Source organism: Dermacentor albipictus, chromosome 4, assembly GCF_038994185.2.
Source record: "Dermacentor albipictus isolate Rhodes 1998 colony chromosome 4, USDA_Dalb.pri_finalv2, whole genome shotgun sequence".
NCBI lineage: Eukaryota > Metazoa > Arthropoda > Arachnida > Ixodida > Ixodidae > Dermacentor > Dermacentor albipictus.
This window is the reverse complement of record NC_091824.1, coordinates 180921950-180945239: the sequence shown is the minus strand read 5'-3', so window position 1 is coordinate 180945239 and position 23290 is coordinate 180921950. Positions and strand designations below refer to the sequence as shown.

The window sequence follows — 23290 nt, the reverse complement described above, 5'->3', positions numbered from 1 at the left end:
TGGTTATAAATTGGGCCTGTTGGTATAGCCATTACTAAAATGGTGATTGTAGTGACATGGGGAAGAAGAAAGAATAGCTCAGACAGAGTGCTGAGATTTCGATTAACACTCAGTTTTGACTAATCTTTCTTCTTCCCCATGTACGCGTGCTGCAATAAGCCTCTCAAAGAGGGTGTGATAAATTTTGTTCCAAGAGCTCCTCCACTCTGCTCTGCTTCAACATATTCTAAGGTATCCCATGCTAAAGCCTGGCACAAACAATATTTAGAACACAAATGACCTCTCAGATGTTCTAATCATTGCTGGAATTCTTGGCAGGAATTGTACGTGAAACAGTGCAACTTGTGGCATGGCTGACACAAAGCACTTTTGCAGAAAAGTCCTTTGAGGTGTGAGGGTATAGCTAGATGCCCATGAATTTATAACTGAAGCAAAGATGTTTATCTGTGCTAAATACACATGACAGCATCAGAGAGCATGCAACTTCACTCGACAAGTTGCAGCATTTGTTGTACAATATAAAACATTTTCTTCATTGCGGTATGTTGGCTTGCACGAATGAGATGCAAACAATTATTATAGGTCAATTATGCCAGAATACAAGCATTTGGCATTTACCGAACAGCAGTTGCTGTTGGTGGGAGGAGTGTAGAGGCAGAGATTTCAAATCGAAATTTCTGCTGTGAATAAATGTCGAGAGCGTAACTTTTTTTTAAAGCATGTATAAGCATATTGGCACCGCTACTCTCAGTTACAATGATAAACTGAGAATGTGATGTCTTGGCCATGTCATGGCCTGTTTAAAAAACTTGGCAATGTTCAAAGAGTTCTTTCATTTACAGTATGATAAGACAAATTCTCTCATCTGTTCTAGAATTCAATTTTTATAAATTCTTATATTCTGGGTGAGATTCAACAAGGATGCTGAGCAAACTCACATGGCTTTCTAATACAAATAAGCATGGCCACAAATATGTAATCAACCAGGTTGAAGGCCAAGCTGTCAGCAAAGATGGCATCCCATAGTATGAGCAGTTCAGGTAGGATGAATTCACGTCCGAAAAGCAAACGAAGCCAACGTCTGCGATGCAAAAAAAAAAAGTCAGAGTGAATTACACCAGAATTTAGCCAGCATAAATTCTAAATGTTAGAAATTAACGCACATTCCAAACACATGGAGTGGGATCTCCATGTTCTCCAGGTGTGTGTAGATGGCAAAGTCATGTGCCTTCAGCATGGACTGGTTGATCCTGCAGAGCTTCACTCCCAGGCCATTGTGCAAACCAAGTGTGCTGGTCTTGGCGAACGGCATGAAGCTGAACTGGTCAATCTGGTAGAAGGAAAAGAGTCAAATGCTGCAGGGTGTCTACCAAGTTGACATTTCCAAATTCCCTGAGTTTTCCAGATTTTCCCTGAGTGCCATTGCAAGTTTTCCTGAGCGGTGCAGAACTATGTTTTATGTCAAGATGGGCTGAAACCATATCGCCTGATGCTGTCACTCTCTAGCAAGCACATGAAAAAAACGAAGAAGCACCTTAATCCAATTTGAATACTAAGGAGTAGTGTTTGTGTTATTCAAAAAGAGAATAGAAGGCAGGTGTTAGTAAAATGCATAGCAAATAAAGTGTCTTCGAAAAAAATTGCGAATGGAGTCGGACATTCTCAAATACGAATAAAAAGGAGATGGATATAGAAGCAAATATTTTCGAATATGAGCTATTTCTATCATTCGGACTGGGATACATAGCGCAAAAAATTACACAGGGACAAGCAGAACACAGGACGAGCGTGAACACAGGACGAGCGTCCTGTGTTCTGCTCGTCCCTGTGTAATTTTTTGCGCTATGTATCCCAGTCCGAATGCATCCCACCAACACGCCCAAACGTCTTCTCTGCTATTTCTATCAACTAATAGCAAGCTCAGTGGTATGAGGCCCGAACTCTGTCACAATTGAGATTCTCTCTCAACAGCTCTTAAGTCAACCACAACTGTCCTGACATACTCTCAGCCCGCGCACGACTCCTGAGTGTTGTGTTTCACTGCTTTAAAGAGTTTATTTTGGTTTGGATGAGGGACACTTGCATCTCGGCATTAGCCAAAACATTATTTTTTGAGCTCAAGCTCCTTCAAAACGGCGGCAGCAAGCTTCCTTTCCCGTTTATTCCTCAATGCGTAAGTCATTTCTGTTCTTGTTTTCCTTCCGCCACTCGTTCATCCCAAAGACCATTTGAAGCATCTTGGTCAGTTGCACAGTCTACAACCGATTTATCGAACTCCCTAGGGGCCGCGAAAACATGCGAAAAATTGGACAGTTGGAAAAAAAATTAATGCTTGTCATTTAGTGCCTTTAGGGGCTCAAACCGCCACAGGCACGTTCGAAAACGCTCTGAAGGCCTGTCGGTACACATATTAGGCATATCGGTGCTCGTACTGTGACAGGAAATACCGGGTGCACGCGTGTATAATTAAGGAATACATACTGTGTCCCGTGGCAATAGCCCCTTCCCACGCTTGTTATGCTTCACTGCAATACTTTTGCATATGCTTCAACAGTAACATGTCTGTACAGAGGCGAAGCTGACTTTCAGAAACAGGCATTATGCAACGCACCGTGTTTTCTAAGATTCTAAGCCAATCGCGAGGTCTACAAAGGCGGAGTCCGTGCCATTGCTGACAGCAGCTAATTCTTTCAATAACAAACTCGACATCCAACGGCAAGAAGCTTCAGAGCGAACGTCGAAGCAGCTAGGTCTAGCGTTGCCGCAGTGGCAGCAACGGCTGCCAGCGGATCTGCGTGCGAGAGTGCCGGTTCGAGGTGGCGAAGTAATCAAAATGGCAGCGGTGGTGCCTTTGATTATTGCTGTTTCGGACCTGCGGTCAGGGCAAAACGTCCGGAAAATCGGACGGTGAAGAGTTCTTGCATCGGAAATGTCACACGTTCTGATACGTTGACCCTATGGGATACGTGGCGGTGTCACGAAGCCGCCCAAATTATCGGGAATCCGGAAAGTCGGTCGTTGACTGTACACTGGCAACTCCTCCAGCCGACGACAGAGCGTCAAAGACGATGAATTACGATTCCTGTCTGTTACTCGAGCCAGCATTACCGCGACTTTCTACCCTTTCAATAAAATTGCCGCTAATTTTCCCTGATAGAGGCCCCAATTCCCTGAGTACTCCCTGACTTTTTCCAGACTACTCAAAATCCCTGAGAATTCCTGGTTTTCCCGGTTTTCCCGGTCAGTAGACACCCTGTGCTGATGCTGGGTTTACAAGGAAAGCAGCAGAGACGGTGCACATCTGAGAAACATGGTCAAGGCTTGAAGCATAGAGGAAAAGACAATGAAGTAGAAGAATCGCACAAGCGGGAATGACTGTAGCTGTAGGGAAGTGAAGTTGGCCCAAAAGGTTGCATGGCAGCACTGAATGTTCTATGAAAGCTTTTCTTGAGACTCACGAACACTGATTGCTTATTGTTGGCAATGGGACAAAGGATTACTGCAAGTTTCTGACTTGTATGGTTTTTCTGATGGGCACACGATCATGGAGTTCCCTTGTATGTGCTCACATACCACAGTTTCCAGGCACGTACCCAAGGGGGGCTTGGGAGGGTCTGCCCCCCCCCCGCTCGGAAATTAAGCGGCAGAACCCCCATCCCCCCTCCCTCGCCACCACTCCTCACACACATTCCTAAAGCGCCGCCAAAGCAATCTTGAGAGTTGACAGCTAATCGGCAGTCAACATTTTGCAGCCTTTTTCACTCCTTCTGGATGGCAATAGTTATCAGCATCTCCTGGGGTGTGAAGGCCAGTTTTCTGATTGATTCGGTGCCCGTACGATTAACTCGAGAGGCGTTAAGTTGTCACCATCTATTCAACGGTCACGCGCATCGCTGTTGCTTTGTTAGTTCAACCTTCTTTGTTTAGACTGATCCAGGGACCAGGAAAGGCATTCGATTCATAGTCAGCTGGTCTGTATGCTCGTGAAACGAGCTGCAGCTGGAGAAAACGCCAGTTCCGTTTAGCTTTTCCTTTTGCCTCATTATTTCCTTGAGTGATGGCTTGCCGCGACACTGGCAGATCCTCGGAACCATATATCCACGATACGGGTTAGATAAGGTGGAAAATAAGATAATGTGAAACAGTGTCCATCATCAAGCCCTGCAATAACTGTTAAACCCATAAGCAATATGACTGTCACCAGTTACATCGTCTGGCTTTTCCCAAATTTTGCACTTTTCGTGCAAATTGGCAACTAGAAACAAGAGTCTCAAGGAGTTCAGAAATTAAGCAATCTACTAAGGGAGAGAGCCACGAAAATGCTCAAAGAGGAAGGATAAGCGAAAATTAACAAATTTAACTATTGTTTTTGAAAATATTTATGGATCAACCACCTTTTATTTAAAAGAAAAAATAGAGAAAACGCCGCCGGAAGTGGACAATGATTCTGTGTGTTTTGAATGACGCTTCTGCAATTATCAGTTGAGCTGCCCGACGTAGCCACTTCTCTGCTGTGCTAATGTGGTTGTTTTTCTAACCTTCTGTGGTGGGCACAGTAATATCTAGAACCGTAGCGTCCAGTGCTCTATGCGGTTGTACAGGACCGGCGGCCACACATCGTTATGCAACTTCCCAAATAACAACATGAGTCGGTTTTGGCACTTGGCAGAGCAGTAAATGAGGGATCGAAAAGAACTGTGATTGTTCTGCAAATGTATATTTCTCTATAATTTTTCCAGATCTAATTTAAAAAGTGCTACTAGAAATCTTTATTTTACACTCTCGCCTGTTTACTTGTTATTGGTTCTGTTCTTTATGTGCTTCATTTCTGCGTGAGCCCATTTTATGTGTTTCCTTGTTTGCCAAGTAAAGGAGAGGTGTATCTCACAGGCGTACCTGTGAGATATACCTGTTAACGTGACAGTGTTAAGGGCCCTGCACCGCAGAAAATCTGACCTCAGTGTTGGCGTCGAGCGTCGGATGTTGCTTCGGCAAAAGAACGTAGAACAAAGTTTCAAACCACGCATGCCCAACCACTCATCTACCGCCAAAGTTGTTCATACCTTGCCTTTCATTCTTTACAAGGTGATTTCTCAGAATTTACTAGTAGAGGTACTAGTAAAGGTACCCCCTTCCTCATATGCAAAGACAAGTTACCTTTAGTTTGGCAAAGGAAATTGACCCACAGAGGGTTAAAGAAAATGGAATTTTAACACCCTGAAGTAACACACAAGCTAGGAGAGATGCCTGTAATGAGTGAGTCGAGGGTGTCATGGTGGGGAGGGTGGGTTTAAGTTGGGACTGTTGTAAAATGCGGTGACGAAACACTGCAGAAGAGCAGCAGCTTTGAACACCTTCAAGTGGCCAACAAAGAAGACGATGTTGGTGGGCTACCACAAGAGTTGTCAGACTAGGGTGAAAGAATGTCACCCAATCAGGGGTTGGCACGAAACCAGGGGTACATGGGACGAGTGGAGCGAAGAGGACAGAGTCGAACGCAGAGAGAAGACATCGCTCAGAGACTGAGGGCTCGAAGATCACTGGTGTAGAGGTGTAGGTCTCGGGCCTGGGGGCGACCACAGGCCTTTAACAACACTGGTGAGAGGCGTTTTGGAAGAACTGCGAACCAAGGGATCAGCATGGGTACCACTGAGCTGTAGCGATCGCACTTGGATGGCCTTGGAATCTGACGGCCTTAAACCCGGAGAGACTTGCACTTAGACTTTGGCTTTGGACTCGGAACATCTAGGGTTGGCTCCACCGTGCATCCGCATCCCTCATCTACCACTGCCTGCCACGCGGCTACAGCATTAATGCAGGTGCCATTGCTGTCAAAACACGGCACCTTAGCAACTAAGACTTCTGATAACAGTTTTTTTTCTCTAGTTCTAGATTGAGAGGGATATGAACTTCTTGCATGAATTAATGGGGCTAGCTGTACTTCTGTTTTTCTGTGCTTTGTGTGTGCTGTTTGGCATTCTCTTGCTTTTTTTGTTGTTGTTTATTGTAATGAACATTCAGTTTGTTTTGGGAAAAATCCTTCTTGATTTAAGGCTCTGCCTCAGTTTAACAACTCACAATCGAGAAACCTGTCATGACAAGGCCATAGCCAGGAAGCTTCCAGTGCACCACCTGAGGTTCTTTAATCCACAACACAATGTCTCTCTGCACTCCACCACAATTAAAATGTGGCCACTAGTATATGGCCTGTAGTCAAACCCACAAACTCGTGCTTAGCAGCCAAATGCCACCGCCACTTTAGCAGGCTACAATTAAACCATGCATTTCTGCCGAGAAACTTTGTAAGCCTTTGAGGTAGCCCCTTGGCTCTTACCTTTACATAATTCTCATTCCATGAGTACCAAGATTCGACTGCATCCATCACTTGATTAAACAAAAAGCTGAAAAAAAAAGCCACACAGTCACACAAGAATCACACACAATCACACAAGAAAACAAAAAGTCACACAGTAGATCTCACTTGGATTCACTAAATCAAATAAAAGTATCAATGCTACTAAATTCACTCAATATTTAACCATACAACTTTGTGACATTTTTTATCTACTGACACTAAATCTTTGGCATAATAGTTCTGCGGAAACCCACAAGATGGAGAGAGGTAATTAATAAAGGTAAAATGAGACATCCGCCCAATAGTGGCAATTGTCACAGAGGAAAACCATATGGGTTTCTTGAAAGAAAAGCCTCGCAGTTGAAGAAAAATTCGTCCTGGTCCGGGACTCGAACCCGGGACCACCGCCTCTCTGAGGCAGCCGCTCTACCATCTGAGCTAACCAGGCGGCTAGCAGATGGCAGGGCGAAGTCGCATTTATCAACAACTTGAAGCAAAGACAAGAGTTTCACGTAATAGTTCTGTGCAATCCCGCAAAGTGGAGGGAAGTAATTAATAAAGGGAAAATGAGCTGTCGGCCCAATTGTAGCAATTGCTGCAAAAGAAACCCATACGGGCTCCTCAAAAGAAAAACCTCACAGTTCAAGAAAAATCTTCTCTTCACCTACCAACAGAGGAGTTGGTAGGTGAAGAGTGCAGACACTCAATGACTACTCGCAGCAATAGGCACCGGGACTGCTCATTGGTGATGTTAGTGAAGGCAGACACAGGGAAAATACAGTTGGCGTTGCTACAGTCAGCATCACAAGCGTCATCGACTCGGTAGCAAGACAGTCAATCAGCATTCTTGTGGAGATGGCCAGATTTGTAGATGACAGAATACGAATGTTCTTGTAGGCATAACGCCGGGAACCAAGTCATCTGGTAGGATCTTTCAGCGCGCGCAACCAGCAGAGCGCGTGATGGTCTGTGATGACTGAAAAAGGTTGGCCACAGAAGTACGAGTGTAACTTCACAACTGCCCAAACTAGGGCCAGACACTCACGCTCAGTGATGGAATAGTTGTGCACGGAGGTTGAGAGGAGGCTGTTGGTGTAAGCGATAACACGGTCGTTGCCGCACTAGCATTGCGCTAGTACTGCACAGATTCTGTGGCTGCTGACATTGGTCTGGTCTTCAGTAGGTGCAGAAGAATCAAGAAGGGCCACAACGGGCGGTGTTGTGAGAAAGTCAATTAGATGCGAGATCGCAGAGGCCTCATTATCGCCTCACTTGGAAGGGGCATCTTTCTTCAAAAGCTCAATTAGTGGTCGTGCTATGGCCGTGAAATATTTTATGAAGCAGCGGAAATACGAGCAAAGGCCGATGAAACTGCGCACATCCTTCACACACTTCAGAACAGGGAAGTGCTTAACAGCATGGATTTTGCTTGGGTTTGGTTGCACTCGGCATCAACGAGATGTCCAAGCACGGTAATATGGTGACAGCAAATCGGCATTTTGATGTGTTGGGTTGGAGACCGGCTCAACGAAAAATGTCCAGGACTGCTGAGAGATGCTCAAGGTGTCTTGCGAATGTTGGGGAGAATACTGCAGCGTTGTCCAAGTAGCAGAGGCATGTGGACCATGTAGACCAAAGAAAGCAGTCCATCATGCACTCAAACTTTGAATTGATGAAGACCATCAGGTGTTACAAAGGCAGTCTTATCGTGGTCTAAATTTTCCACAGCAACCTGCCTATAGCCAGAGCGAAAGTCAATAGGAAAGAAATAGAGAGCACTGTGGAGGAAGTCAAGGACGTCATCAATGCGAGGTAGGGGATACACATCCTTCCTTTTTTAACTCTGTTAACTCTTTCGTTACCGCAAAAAAATGACCCATTTTTATAGGTCTCGAAAAAAGATTATTTATTCCAGCACAAATTGCAGCATAGCATATTGTGTATAATGAAATGCTCTTTCCGGAAACATATGTTTCCAAACAAAACAAATTAGGTAAAGCATAAAAATTCAAGAAAACAATTTTTACTGCCAGTTGATAAAAACAACAATAAAAACCATGATATCTAAAAAAACATTATTATCAAAGGAAATTCAGAATATGCATTTCAAAGATAAATAACTCAGGAATAGTGTATGAAAAAATAAATGCTCAGTACACTGCCATTCTTCGGATACAAAAAAGAAACCAAGACCAATTGATTGCTCATGCCATGCGGTGAAGCAGTTCCTGGATATTGTGGAGCTTAGGCGCACTCTGCACCTTTCCCATGAAACGCCTGGTTTCTGTTCAACTTCGTGGTCCTCGCAACACATTTTGCAGTTCCGCCTCTTCGGCACCTTCTGAGGATGCTCCGATGAGAAGTCCAAGGAATACTCCACTAGTTGGTCTAGATTCATGCATTTCTTCCAGGACTGATCGCTCTCAGCGTAGCTGGGTAACTACAAAATTATGCATCCAAGCATATCTGTTTGCATTTTTGCATATTGTCCCGACCACCTCTGCACAGAAAAAGAGTAGAAAGAAATCCCACACCATTGTAAACTGTCTTGCACTGATCTGTAGTGTTGGACCAAGATGTGCTACGGGTGGCCTTCTTGAGGTGAATGGAAGTTTTTTTGCTGCCGATGGCAGCACATCATAACCAAGCGAAGTATGCACCCTGAGGATAATCAGTAGAGCTCTCAGATCGTGCAAAAACATTGGCAGATAATCATGCACAAGGAAGGAGACTGCTCAAGGTGGTGAACTTGCCATTGAAGAGCTGTGGATGTCCCATGCTGACTTAAAACATTGTGCCGTCAGAGCTTGAATCTGCTTTGTTGTCATTTTCGGAATCATAACTCGAGTCTTCATCACTAGATTGAAGTGCGGGTGTAGCATAGTTTTGAGCAGGACGCTTTTCTCGCGACGCAGCTGTGCGGGACGACGCCATGGGAGCGACTTTCAATAACTGCACAGTGACACCGGCAGCACCCCTTGCCTGGAAGAAGCGAAACTGAAACTCTTGGAAACTGATTGAAAACGCCAGGTCCACATGTTGAACATGCAACAGACCTAGAACGACTCGGACTCCAAGCCAAAGCTCGCTAGTGAACAGCTGACGTGATTTTCGGTTAATTATTACCGCTCAGCACTGTCGGACAGCAAAGCTGGCAATATAATTTAATTGTTGACTTGCTAGGAATCATTTGATTACAAAATTTTAATGCTAGTGCAGTGTAATCATGAGCGGCATCCTTTCTTCTTGAGCGTGGCAGGAGGTGACAGCCAGGCCACTTTTCGCTACAACATACGCATATTACTTTGCAAAAAGGTCCGTCAAAAATTAGAAAATCGCCGCAGTGCGAGAATTTAAACTGATTCTGAAAGTTCAGTGCCTGTACTAGCTACAGGATGGATAAGAAATGGCTTCAACATGTCGAAATCGGCGATCTAAAGCATCGTTCACTGGTGATCGACTTGAATAGGCATGGTAACAAAAGTTAAGGTGCCGATAATTCACACAAAATGGCCAGGAGCCATCTTTCGTTTAAGACAACAGATGACACCCATGGACTACAAAGGGTTCAATAATGTTCTTGGCAAGCTTGTTGCGAACTTCTGCGTGAATACAGTAGACTCTCCATGATAGGATCTTAAAGGGATCTGAGAAATAAATTGTATCATGTGAAATTCTTACAATACAAAGCAAGCTCTAACAAATATGAGAATAGGCATGCCTACTCTGTAACAAACTCAATATCAAAGATTCGTGTGCTGCCGAGTGATGCTGCTTCGCATAACATGTCATGAGAAGCAGCATTACTAGACGCCACACGAACCGCAGCTAACGCACTTTACTCAGCAGTTTAAACAGCTCCTCCGTGTGCGCTAACTTTCTTCTTTTCAATGTCTGTAAAAAGGTTCTGGAACTTAAAAAGTCACAGCGTCGCCCAAAAGGTGAAGCATCAATTGCGATGGCAAATTAATAAAAAGATAAGTTATGGGGTTTTACCTGCCAAAACCACGATGTGATTATGAGGCATGCCGTAGTGCGGGACTCCGCAAATTTGGACCACCTGAGATTCTTTAATGTGCACCTAATTCTAAGTACACGGGTGTTTTCACATTTTGCCCCCATCGAAATGCGACCACTGTGGCCAGGATTTGATTTCGTGACTTCGTGTTTAGCCACCCAACACCACAGCAACTAAGCAACCACGGCGTGCATTTATCCTCCAATGTGGCTGGGGCTTAACACGTTCGTGTGTCATCGGAATGTGATTTAAGCTAGCATACTGGAACATAAAGCTACAAGTTTTAGAAATACCAGTACAAGCCCACTTCCATAATCATATTATCGAATTTCAGACGAAAATGTGACCAGAATAACCGTATGAAAATACATTGCTCCTGTGGAAAGCTTGCCTGAGAATGAAAAAGAAACATACAGTGAAAGCTCGTTAATTCGAACTTCAATAATTCGAATTTATGGATAATTCGAACTGTACGATTTGGTCCGGCCTAGCTCCACAGAAGTCTATGTATAAAAAAGTCCGTTAATTCGAACGCGAGAAGGTTCCCTCACGGATAATTCGAACTACGCTCACCTGGCACACGGCCAGAGAAAAGCGCCTACTGCCTACACACAAGGCTGCATTGCCTCCGAAACGGAGAGAACAGCGAGAGAAGGCAAAATCGGAAAAAAATCTAACCGACGCGGGGTCAGCCAGAAGGCAGTGGCGGCTGCCGCCTCTCCGTTCTACGTAACCTGCAAGACTTCTTGCCCGTTGCGAATCTCGGAGGCTTTGCAAATCTTGTACAGCTGCTAATGTTGTGCGGAGATGGCACGGCAAGCGCCAAAACACAGCGAATCAAGTACGTCGCAGCTGCGCTTGCAATCAAGAACCAACGAATCAGGGCCTTCGCCACCTTCACATGATCAGCGTCTTTGTCTCGGCAGTCTTCATCGGTTGTGCACCTCTGTTTTCAGCTTAGGAGGTATCGGCCATCGCGAATCATTGTGATAGTGTTAAGCCTCGGCTAACGTTCGTTTTGGTGGACATCGGTGGTGTGGCACAGTCGGACCCAGAGCTTCGACTTGAAGATGGCGTGTGCCCGCGGCACACGCCATCACTTTCTGACACGCCAAATTTCTGACATGCCCTACTGCTTCCAAATCGCAGTGTACTGTTGTTCTCCTTCACTTTCGTTAGTTCGAACTCTCGTTAATTCGAACTGAAGCGGCTTCCCCTTGCGGTTCGAAGTAACGAGCTTTTACTGTATTATCCTGAAAAACATATGCAGAATCACATTAATGATATTTCACTGTAACTTGAAGCTCAGGCGGTTACACTAGATACGGGTGGCGATGAATAGAAGGGGCATCGCTGGTACTTATGTGATGTTTAACAGCTGTAGTTTGGTCCAAAGGATGACCGTTCTAGAGAAAAATATTGCTGTATGAAAACAGAATGCGATAGAGCTCATGAGCATGCTTGGACAGCAAGTTGTGCGCAATCATTTTCTGTAAGTCGGCAATGGCACAAGTTGCAGACTGCAATGGTAGAATAGGGTCAGTTGAACTGTCGTCTATTGCAATAGATGCTATTGAATGATCCTCGAATGAGCAAAGCTGGGCCAGAGACATCATGCGTGGCAGCACTTGAGTCGTCAAGCCAAAATTGACCACTGGCACGCTGACGCAATTCACCATAACAGATAAAACTGTATGAGGTACTGTGATACCATGTGTAAAAAGAACATATTGCATGGTAGCTGGGATATAGTGACCGTTGGGCAAGCACCTGGTGGGGATGACACAAAGTAAATGTAAGTCAGTGCCGAAGGTGTCAAGTGAACAAAGTCCATGGAACTGAGGCAACTAGGGGTGGGGGGGGGGGGTTCAGCGGGATCCAGAACAGGCAGGTCAATGCTGTGTCTCATTAATGAACAGTCTATGAGAGTAGAATGTGCAGAGAGGAAGTCCAGGCTGAGAATGATGCCGTGGGGACAGTGAGCGATGATGGTGAAGAGAACGATAGTGGAGCGATCGGTGAAAGAGATTCGGGTGGCACGCATACCAAATACAGAAGCTGCTCTGCCATCGGCGACACGGACAACAGGCGTCATGGCATGTGTTATTATTTTCTTCAGGCAGTTACGAAGGTCAGCAATCATGACAGATAAATGCGACCCAGTTTCTGTAAGAGCAGATACAGGAACGCCATCAACTTGCAGTTTAAGAAGGTTCATTTGAGTGGGTAAGGTCAGTAGAGGATTTGGCAGCGTAGGGAGCAATGCAGCATCACCTTGAGGTGTTGCATCATCTAGCTTTCCAGCTGGGAGCGTCTTTAGGGAGTCGGGAAATACGAGCGATGGGGCTAGGGCAAGTGAGATTGTCGGTGTTGGGGCGAAGGCAACCGTGAATAGGGGCAGCTTGGCGCAGGAAATTCAGTGGTAGCATTATTAGACCCAGCGGTACAGGACAAGAGGGGCTGCTTGGGAGAGAGTAGCCAGCATAGGTGATCTGTGGTGGGGAACTTCAGTGACTGAGACAGTGGTGGTGTTGGAATTGGGAAAGCTGCCCGATTCGGCGGCAGTGACAAAAAAAAATGGGCTTGTCCTCAGAAGTGCACCATTCAGACGTGTTGCGGAAACATGGTGGGTAACAAGATGTGGGACAGGGTGGGTTTGAAAAATCCAGGGGGTCGTTTGTGACACAACATTTGCTCAGTCTATTGATCCCAACATCACTCTGAGTCAGCACGCGGATCGTCAACCTCCTTAACCAATTTCATACTTTTTTTGACCAACACAACAACAATGTTTAGGATGTACCACCACAGTCATTCATCACATTGACACGAACAACCATACACCAGTGCACCAGCTTCCATACCATGTGTCCACGATGGAGAGCCGTGTCAACGACAAACATAAAGGAGACATGCTCCAACGCGGTGTGATACAGCTTTCGCATAGTCCCTGGGCCTCTCCAGTAGTGCTGGTCAAAAAGAAAGATGGTACAATTAGTTTTTGTGTGGACTATCGATGATTTAACGAGATAACCTGGAAGGACGGTTATCCTCTCCCTCGTATCGACAACCCACTAGACTGCCTCCTAGGCACTGAATTCATCGGCATTCATTGTGCCCAACGACTTATATGAATTTGCAGTGATGCCTTTTGGACTGTGTAATACGCCTGCCACATTTGAAAGAATGATGGATAACATCCTCTGGTGCCTCAAATGGCAGACATGCCTTTGTTATCTCGATGACACTGTCATCTTTTCCCCTGACTTTGCTTCTCACCTGCTGGGACTCGAATGTGTCCTCGAACGCAAGCAGACTGCGTGAAGGCCCATGTTGGCGAACTCTTGACGGACAACTACCTGAATCAGGGAAACCATGACTGCAGCCTGTGTGTTGGAGGAGCTGGATTCGAAGGCAGCTGGATAGGCGGCCTCACTCTCTTGCCGGACGATGCAGGTAACATCACCAGTGGTGTTGGAATGGGGAATGTCAGCACAGGAAGATGCCGCAGCGGTGTTTGGTAGACGGGCAACCTGTTGGTCGATATGTCGGTTTTTGCAAGTTCCAGGCAGTGCGACTTTTTGATAACTGCATTCACCGTAGCTACGTTGAGGAAGACGAGCAAGTTGAAGGCGTCATCGGCAGTGACATTGAGAATGTGGGAAACCTTGTCTGACTCAGTCATGTGTGCGTCAAATTTGCGGTAGAGAGCCAAGACGTTTTGAATGTATGTGTCACAAGGCTCTGTTGATGTCTGCATGTGGCTGGATTATGCCTTCTTTGAGGGAAGCTGGTGACCGTAAGGGTAGCCAAACAAGTCTTGCAGCTTTTGTTTAAGTTTATCCCAACTGGTGAGCTCATCTTCCCATGTCCAAAACCATCCTCGATGTGTGCCATCGAGATAATATACTATGTTGGCGAGCATGACAGTAAGGTCCCACTGGTTATTGGTGCTGAGGCGTCTGCACAGGCCGATCCAGTCCTCAACGTCTTGCCCATCTTTTCCCGAGAATATGCAAGGATCACAGGGAGCGGAGAATGTGATATAAGTCATCGGGGTAGCAGCAGGTGTCGGAGCCGCTTAAATTGAGCTGTCATCTCCAGGAGCTATGATGGAAGGTTCAACGTACCGTCCACTGTGAAGCCCCATGACGAGGACAGGGAATGTTTACCTCCACCAAATATGTTACGTGGAAAGATGCAGATGATAAGCTATATACAAGTATATTTACAAAATGAATATGCTGCATCTGGACAAAAGGGCAACAACCCATGCAGTGGCATAGCCAGAAATTTCGTTCGGGGTGGGGGGGGGGGGGGGGGGGCTCATGTTGCAGCTCGGCCTCCTGCTTAAGAGGAAGCTCTAGCTCGGGTGCTCCTATCTAAATACATGTAGAAGAAGACTTCGTTATTCTCGGCAACCACTGCACCAAATTTGGCTAGGTTTGTTGCATTTAAAAAAAAACTTAAATGATGGCGACTGTTGGCTTCGAATTTTTCATTTAGGCTGTCAATTTTTCATTAAAATTGACAAAAATCACAAATTTTCAGAAAACGATACTATCACGTTTAAAACTCCATAAGTCAACAATGAAAGACTGATATCATAATTCTGTAAATTGCATCTAATAGTACATCTACAATGGACAAAATTGTTACTTTACACATGAATCTAAAAAACATTATTATGGAAATACATCTTTGAAAAACCCTTGTACACAATGTAATAAAATCACGTAATATACAAATTTACAAACCAAATTTGTCCGCTTTGACTGTTATAATAGATGCTGTTTACAGAACCGCGATATACCGTATTTACACGATTGTAAGTCGACTCGAATGTAAGTCGGCCCCCCCATATCGCTTGACCGAAAAAAAAAAAAAAATAAGGGAGCATACCCGAGGGCGCATTCGATAACAAAAATTTATTAGTAGCTGACATGGTCACTCGACTACTCGTCTTCACTAGTGCTGCCATCGTCATCGTCGCTGTGGTCCCACAGCGCGTCGTGGTCCAGCAAAATTTCAAATTTGGCAAACGACCGCACCAGGACATCTTGCAGAACAGCAGCCCACGCCAAATGCACCCAACCACACGCAGCCATCACGGAGGCTCTTTTGACAGGTCCGGTTGGCGTAATTTCGCAGTCTTCTGCCGCCAGCCACTCGTTGTACTCACGGCGGAGCAGAACCTTAAAATTAAGGCGAAGGTCCGGGCTTGCTTCGTGACCACGTCGCACTTCAATGGCAGGGACCGATCACGCATTTCAGCAACGCACGCTGCAAGCTTAGCCTACAGCTCCGGAAAGCGTCCAGACTTCGGTGCGTGGGAAATTTGTCACTTGCCGTCACAGGGTGAAAATTTTGCTTCGCTGCAGTCGCCACTCTCACACCACCCATTTAGAAACATCGAAATTGCGGCCCGCTGTGCAGTGATTTGTTTCTTCGGCGTAAAGGATGGCAGCCCCCTTGAACGCTGCTGTGAACGAGTGCCGAACTATTAGTGGGCCTGCAGCACTCATGAAGACTGGGGAAGCATAGAAGTAGCACATAGCCGGCAGTCAAGTGGAAAGCATCAAAAAGTTGGTCAAAGGAATTCCAATGCCTATAAACAGAGAAAGAGAAACGCACGAGCGGCGTCTGCTCTTCCATAAACTACCGATACCCCCTGCAAGCGCCGCCGTTCTGAGGGTGTCGCCGCAAATGGGAACAGTGGCGCTTCAATCAACTATCAACACCCCCCCATGAGTGTTGCATGCACTGTAAGACTCTCAAAAATGTTGAAAAACCCTTCCGAAAAGCGAAAAAACACGCGGGATAGCAAAAAGATACAGGTAGGGCCATAGAGAAAACATAAAATTGTAACTACGTTGTAGCTCTTGTTGGTATCGCTTTTTTTAGCGGGGCCATGTTTTGGTTTCAATTGTAAGTCGACCCCCCAACTTCAGACTTCCAAATTTTAAAAAAGGGGTCGACTTACAATCGTGTAAATACGGTATGTTCTTGATGCACAGCTATTAGTTTGTAAACGTTGTGCTTCTATTTTTTTTTCGAACTTTCAAATTTTTCAAAATATTCTAAACAAAGTTCAGGCCCTAAATCAAAATTCCGCGTCCAACAGACGCTACAAGTTAACTTTGGCTCTCAAATGCAACAAATTTCATTAAAAGTGATCCAGGGGTTATCCCAGAAAAGCATTTCTGCGTTTTACATGTATTTGAATAGGCCACGTAGAAGTTGGGCCCGAGCTAAAGCTTCCTCTTAAACAATTTGTCGAGGGATCAAATAAATTAATAATAACTGCATTGCCATTACCAAAGATGCTGCAAACGAATTCTTGAACGCTGCGCACTGTCATAACAAGTACAATATGTATTTTTTTCATAAAAGGATATACTTGTATGTGCCAAAAATTGTGCCCAAAAAAACTGATATCAATCCTTCCATATATTGTGTCAATTTATAAGCAAACAAAATATCACACGAACTCTAGAGTTATGTCAGTTCGAAACCAGCAAAGCAGTGCATGCCGCTGATATGAAAAATATCAAGGCCATGAAAGGAACAAGTTGAGGATAAATATGTTAATGAAACTTTGTCATTCAAGATCCTTGTTGACATTCTTTTACATATGCGACGGCCAGTGAAAAATCTCAATGGCGCTGTCATTTGTTCCGAAGTATTACACAGGAGCAGCTGTCACCGGTCGTGTATTGTGAGTAATTGCACCGAAATTATAGTCGCAACAGACAGCATGTATAAAAAGCACGAGTTCTGGAAAAATTTACGAGGGCGAGTCAAATGAAAGTGAGCCAATGCGAATACATGACAAACGGGGTACTTTATTTAAAAGTAGTCTCCATGATCATTTAGACATTTGTCCCATTGACTAACAAGTCGAGTGATTCCCGTCTCATTAAACTCCTTGGGTTCCTGCTTCAAAAAGTCTGCAACTGACTCTTTCATGTCATCGTCCGACACTAATCTGGTTCCCTTGAGCTGTTTTTTCCGTTGGCCCAAAATGCGGATGTCGCAAGGCGACAGGTCTGAGCTGTATAGTTGATGTTGCAGCGTTTCCCACTTAAATATTGCCAGTGTTGTATTAACCACATCAGCGACGTAGGGACGGGCACTGTCGTGGAATAAGATTACCGATTTGTCAATTTACCATGTAGTTTGCTCTTGATTGCGACACGCAGCCAATGTGGCCTGTCACAATATCGGAAACAACTGATAGTCTCTCAAGATTTAGCAAATTCTATCAGTAATGGCCCCTGATGATCAAGAAAAAAAGCCAGAACCATCTTTCCGGTGGAAATGACGGCCTTCCCTTTCTTTAGGGGTGGTCAATTGGAATGTTTCCACTGTAAGCTTTGCCATCGTGTTTCAGGCTCGTAGTAGTGGCACCATGGTTCGTCTCCGATCACAATTGCAGACAAGAAGTCGTCGCCCTCAATGTGATACCGGATCAGATGAGTTAAGGCAGCGCTGAACTTGTCCGTCTTCTAGCGGTGGTTCAAAATCTTCAGCATCCATTGCACACACAAGAGCCGATAACCAAGATGCTCATGAATTATGGCGCGAATCGAAACGTGACTGATGTTCACACGCTCTGCCAGTTCATATATGCTTATCCTCTGTTCCTGTCTCATCTGCTCATCAACCTTTTCAATTTTGTTAGAGGTGATTGCGCGATGAATTTGGCCCGGGCTTGGATCGTCTTTGCAACTTTCACGTTTCACGTCCTTCTTTAAACCGTTTGCTCGAACGCTTAACATTGGCCAATGAAATGCAATGTTCAACGTACACGGTAGCTATGGCGACTAAGTTATTTTTGGGAACAACCTTCAGCAAAAACCTCACGGCACCATGCTGCTGAACTTCTGGAGCGTCCATAATGTCACACAACCACGTTCAACCCACTGTATGAAAGCATCGAAAAACACTTATCCTCACACCTGTGTGTTACTTTTGTAAATGAGAGATGCCTCGGGGCTACACGCATGCCTAGGAGATAATGAACCGAACCATTGTTGTGCGGGGTGGGTTGGCTCACATTCAATTGAAACACCTTCGTACATTAGCAATGCAAAGATACAATAAAATATACAAATGCGAAGATACAGCTTCAAAAAGGGCAGAAAAGTGTCACTGGAAACAAAGTTCACGGCACGTATACCCAATCCCTCGAAAACAAGATGTTTAAATATGCGTATAATTCTCCAATAAATCTATGTATCTAAAGAAAGTCACTGTATATAATACATCAAACAAGGCAAACAAACATGTTGCGCAATCGCAGATTCACAGAATCTAGATCCCGCCGCGACACAGAATTCGCAGAATCTATCGCGCGCGACAGAAGGCGGCGCGCTTGCTCTCCGCTTTTCTCCTTTGCGCACAACAGACTGAGCCACCATCGTCGGCTCACTCATTCCAGCCCCCCCTCCCTACACTTTCATTCGCACATACAGCATGCGGCGCGCGGTCTCGATGTTATCTCCCGTGGACTTTATACGAAACATGAGGGCAACAGCGACGGTAGGAGTGCGGCTGGAGTGTCCATATAATTGCTATCGCAATAATATAATAAGAGTGTCCGGCAACTGATACGTCCCGTGGCCCATTACTTTCCGCAAAAGAAGTAACAAAATCAAACTTTACCATGCGACAATTCGCTGCGCCGCAATGTCTGTTTTTTTGTGTGTGTGTGTGTGGCCGGGGCACCGAAATAAAACAACGCAAAGGAAAGTATGTTGGCCACAATCGAATGCCTACTTTAGGCACCTGATGTGGCTACCAACGAAATACGGGAGAAAATGTGAGACACTTGGTCCAACGAGAACCATACGCAAACTACTCGGCATCCTATACTGGCGAGACAAGGGTTTCCGGAGAGGTTGCACTCAAGCGAATGCAGTGCAATCCGTTGAGTCCCTGCAGTGATGGTGGCGAGTGAGCATTGTTTCTTTTTCTCATCTGCTAGCCAGAAAGCGTCCAAAACTCTGCCAGGCGAAACTCCACTCAGCCAGAGAAAACCAAACGTGCACCGAAGTGCGCCGTGTGATGGTCTGGGTAACAAGAGAAAAACGCATGCGCTCTGGCTGGCTCTGGCAGCCCGCGGGTAAAATAGCACGAACAAAAAAAAAAAAGAAAAAATAGAAACCAAGAGGCTTAATTTGTTTTCGTGAATAACAGTCAAAGTAGGAAAAATAAATAAGAACGTAGTTACCTTGGCTGGCTTTAGTGTCTTGACATGGATGCTTTGGTGTAGGTGAAAAAAAATGTAAATATTTTTTTATGTGATATGACGGCACAACTGAACCACCACAACGCTTCGTCTCATCGGACCTCGCTGCGTGCTTTGTCAATTTGTCTGATAGGGTGTTAATTTGGCTTGTATCGTTGTGTGTTACGATGTAAGACTTTAGAAAAGTCGATGCACCTTTGGCGTGAAATATTTATAGGAACATTAAACCCACGAAGTTCCGCAGTTGAAAATCTAAAGCACGAATTTGGAAATTTCAATGCACCTTTCACATGAAAAGTTTATGTGAACTTTATACCCATAAAGTTTTGGAATGGAAATTCATGCGCTCCGTAGATATCGCGGCCTCCGCGAGACGCTGCAGTGAGCCCGTTCGCCATCAAAACGCCCTTAAAACTTTGTGCTCGGATGGGGCTGCTTGGCGTTATGTGACTCCCGGTGCACGGGCGTTGCCGCGAAATCCAGCCCGAGCTTGCAATGTTCGCGGTGAAATGTGTTTTCAAGAGTGAAAAGATATCATTGACAAAATTCAGAATGATTTCCGGCGCCAGGGTTTGCTGTGGTCGGCGGTGCATGGACAGCAGGAAAAAATTTCGGGAAGGGGGGGGGGGCTGAAGTCCCATAAGCCCTTCCCCCCCCCCTAGCTACGCCCCTGAACCCGTGCTATCCTCTAAACGTCGTCGTCAACTTCGCACCACTGGCCTCTTCGTCAGCATAAATAATGGTCCATAGCAATATAAATTAATAGCAATGCACTGCTTGCATCTAAGCTGCTTCATCAGGAGGGACTGTTCTCATAGATAAAGTTGAAGCAAGAATATTTACTTCTCACTGACTTTTTGCAAGAAAGGGTGTGGATATACAGTAGAACCTCGCTGCTACGTTTTGGAAGAAGACGTGAGAAAAGCATACTGACGGGGAAAGCATACACCCCAAAGTCACAAATATTTGGAATACTCTACTGTAGCTGACTTCTGTGCAATGTGAAGCATTGTGTGAATCATTGCAGTCCGAGACACCAGCATGCGCTCAGCTGGTAAGGCTCGAGTGGCCCGAGACTGGTCCTGTGATGCGAAGAAATGAGTGAGCTGGCGACATTCTTCTGCACATGCAGCCGCTCTATAATGAGTCGTCGACTCCAAAGCATTTAGCCAGTAAGGTAGAATGGTGTCTATAGTGCATGAAGGTTCGTGTCCATAAAGGAAAAGAAGGGGGAGAACCCAGTGGTGTTTCGCATGGCAGTATTGTAAGTGTAGGTGACGAAATTTCAAGTGGTCAGATGAAACATACATAACCAACATGTCGCCAAGGGTGCGGTTAAAACGCTCTGTCATCCCATTAGCTTGAGGATAATATGCTGTGGTAGTGCTGTGAATGATGCAACATTCCTTTAGCAATACTGAAATGATGTCGGAGAGAAAAATGCGACCGCGTTCGCTCAGTAATTCTCGAGGTGCTCCAAGGCGTAAAACCCCCTTTCCTCCTTCTCATTAGCTCTATTCCGCTGTCCAAAGATGTAGAAAGGGCTGAAGACAGCACTGGGAGCTGTCAAGGTCGCCTGCTTTGTGCGAGGCCCAGAGCGGTATCGAGACAGCGGCGCGACTGACTATTCTGAATAGCCACCCAGGAGCGCTAGTTTTCGGGCGCCAAGGGACAAGCAGATGCGACGAGCAGATACGCGACTCGAGGCTTCTCGGTAAGTGCTGAAAACTTTTCCCTTTTATTTTTACTACACACGAATGTTAAGTGCTGTTCAAATTCAGCGAAAATATATTGTGTACCTAGGCCCATTCAAGACCACGTGCATGTGTGAGATTCGGGAAACAAGAGCTTAGGGTCACCGAGAATTGACACTATATTGTGCAACCTACGACGATCAGCAAAACCCGCAAAGGACGGACAAATCAGCGGATCTCTTAGGCATGTAGGGCCCTCTGAGCCGTACTTTTCGGCGCCAACATAGCCTAGCTGCCTGCGGGATTATCTTACTGAGTCACGTCGAATGCTCGGTTGCGGTAGTTGGAAGTTCGAATCCCCCTCCCCCTTTTTTTACGTTCTCCATTGCACTACACCTGCAGGCTTGAAGTGATGCCTGACACTGGCAAAAGATGCCAAGAGCGAGCGGGGCTATACTAATCCAGGTACAACCACATTACGAAGGCCCACTAAGCTGAACAAATACACTCCCTGACCAGAACAGGAATTGGCCTCCCTGGTGCAGTATTTGACCACAACCTCCCTAATGATATCTTCAATTAACCAATGGCCCTCAGTCCCCAGCAGCTGCGGAGCACCTGACCAAGGCAGCGATCAGACCTGTAACGCAGCAGAGGCTACTAAGAATCTCTGGATCCGGACAGGCCGCCAATGGAAACTGACCCTTGCAATGTTTAACACCCGAACCCTTGCGAGTGAGGCTAGCTTAGCAGGACTCTTCGAGGAACTATCAGACATTGTTTGGGATATTATCGGCCTTTTTGAGATAAGAAGGACTGATGAGGCTTACACATTGCTGAATAACGGCCATGTCCTCTGCCATAGAGGTCTCCCTGATAAGAAGCATACGGGGTAGGATTCCTAATCCATAAAGACATAGCGGGCAACATTGACAAATTCTACAGCATTAACGAGAGGGTAGCAGTAGTCGTAATCAAACTTAATAAGAGGTATAGATTAAAGGTAGTACAAGCCTAGGCTCCAACATCCAGTCATGACGATACAGAAGTACATCAGTTTTATGAAGATGTTGAATTAGCAATGACAAAAGTGCAAACTCGGCATACAGTAGTAATGGGTGACTTCAATGCAAAAGTGGGGAAAAAGCAGGCGGGCGAACACGCAATTGGCAAGTACGGCATCGATTCTAGAAATGCTAGAGGAGAGATGCTGGTAGAATTCGCAGAAAGCAATAAGTTGAGAATAATGAACACTTTTCTCAGGAAATGTAGCAACAGGAAATGGGCCAGGAAAAGCCCTTATGGTGAAACAAGAAATGAAATTGATTTCATAATGCAAAAAAAAGGTGATGTCCTCATACTTCCTAATACTTTCATAATCATACTTTCATAATTTGATACTTTCTGCCGATCCCAGCATAGTGCAGGATGTAGAAGTGATATGTCGGTTAAAGTGCAGTGATCACAGGTTAGTGAAGCTAGGATTCACCTCAATTTGAACAGAGAAAGAGTAAACATGGTCAAGAAAAAACAGGTCAGCTTGCACGCAGTAAGGGTACAAGCAGTCAAATTTAGGCTCATACTTGCAAATAAATATGCAGCCTTAGAACAGCGAGACAATGATGATGAAATAGAGGTAATGAATGAAACCATAATGAGGCTGGCTTCAGAGGCAGGAATCGAAGTGGGAGGCAAGGCACCAAGGCAACCAGCAGGCAAGCTCTCCCAAGTACTAACAAAGGACCCAATAAAGAAACGACAAAGAATGAATGTGTCCAACTCAAGAGATGAGATACGATTCGTGGAACTGTCAAAACTGATCAACAAAGCGAAAATAAGTGATATTCGAAATTATAACGCGAGAAAGACCGAAGAAGCCATAACAAATGGATGCAGCCTCAAATCAGTGAGAAGGAAACTTGGCATAGGACAAAGCAAGATGTGTGCACTGAAAGATAAGCAGGGCAATA

General features: G+C 45.3%; 1 protein-coding gene and 1 non-coding gene across 3 annotated transcripts in view; both read right to left on the bottom strand.

Moving 5' to 3' along the window:
- Nucleotides 1–23290, bottom strand: part of LOC135896254 (TBC1 domain family member 5-like) — a 144988-nt gene that overhangs the window by 45815 nt on the left and 75883 nt on the right. For both annotated transcript variants that reach the window (XM_065424612.2, XM_065424611.2), the window contains exons 10-12: nucleotides 6335–6401; nucleotides 1164–1330; nucleotides 939–1081 (exon numbers count right to left, since the gene is read on the bottom strand). In XM_065424612.2, coding sequence (XP_065280684.2) covers nucleotides 939–1081; nucleotides 1164–1330; nucleotides 6335–6401 — 377 coding nt within the window. The remainder of the gene's footprint in view (nucleotides 1–938; nucleotides 1082–1163; nucleotides 1331–6334; nucleotides 6402–23290) is intronic.
- Nucleotides 6729–6803, bottom strand: TRNAS-AGA (transfer RNA serine (anticodon AGA)). The gene has a single exon. It is a non-coding gene; the product is annotated as a tRNA-Ser (tRNA).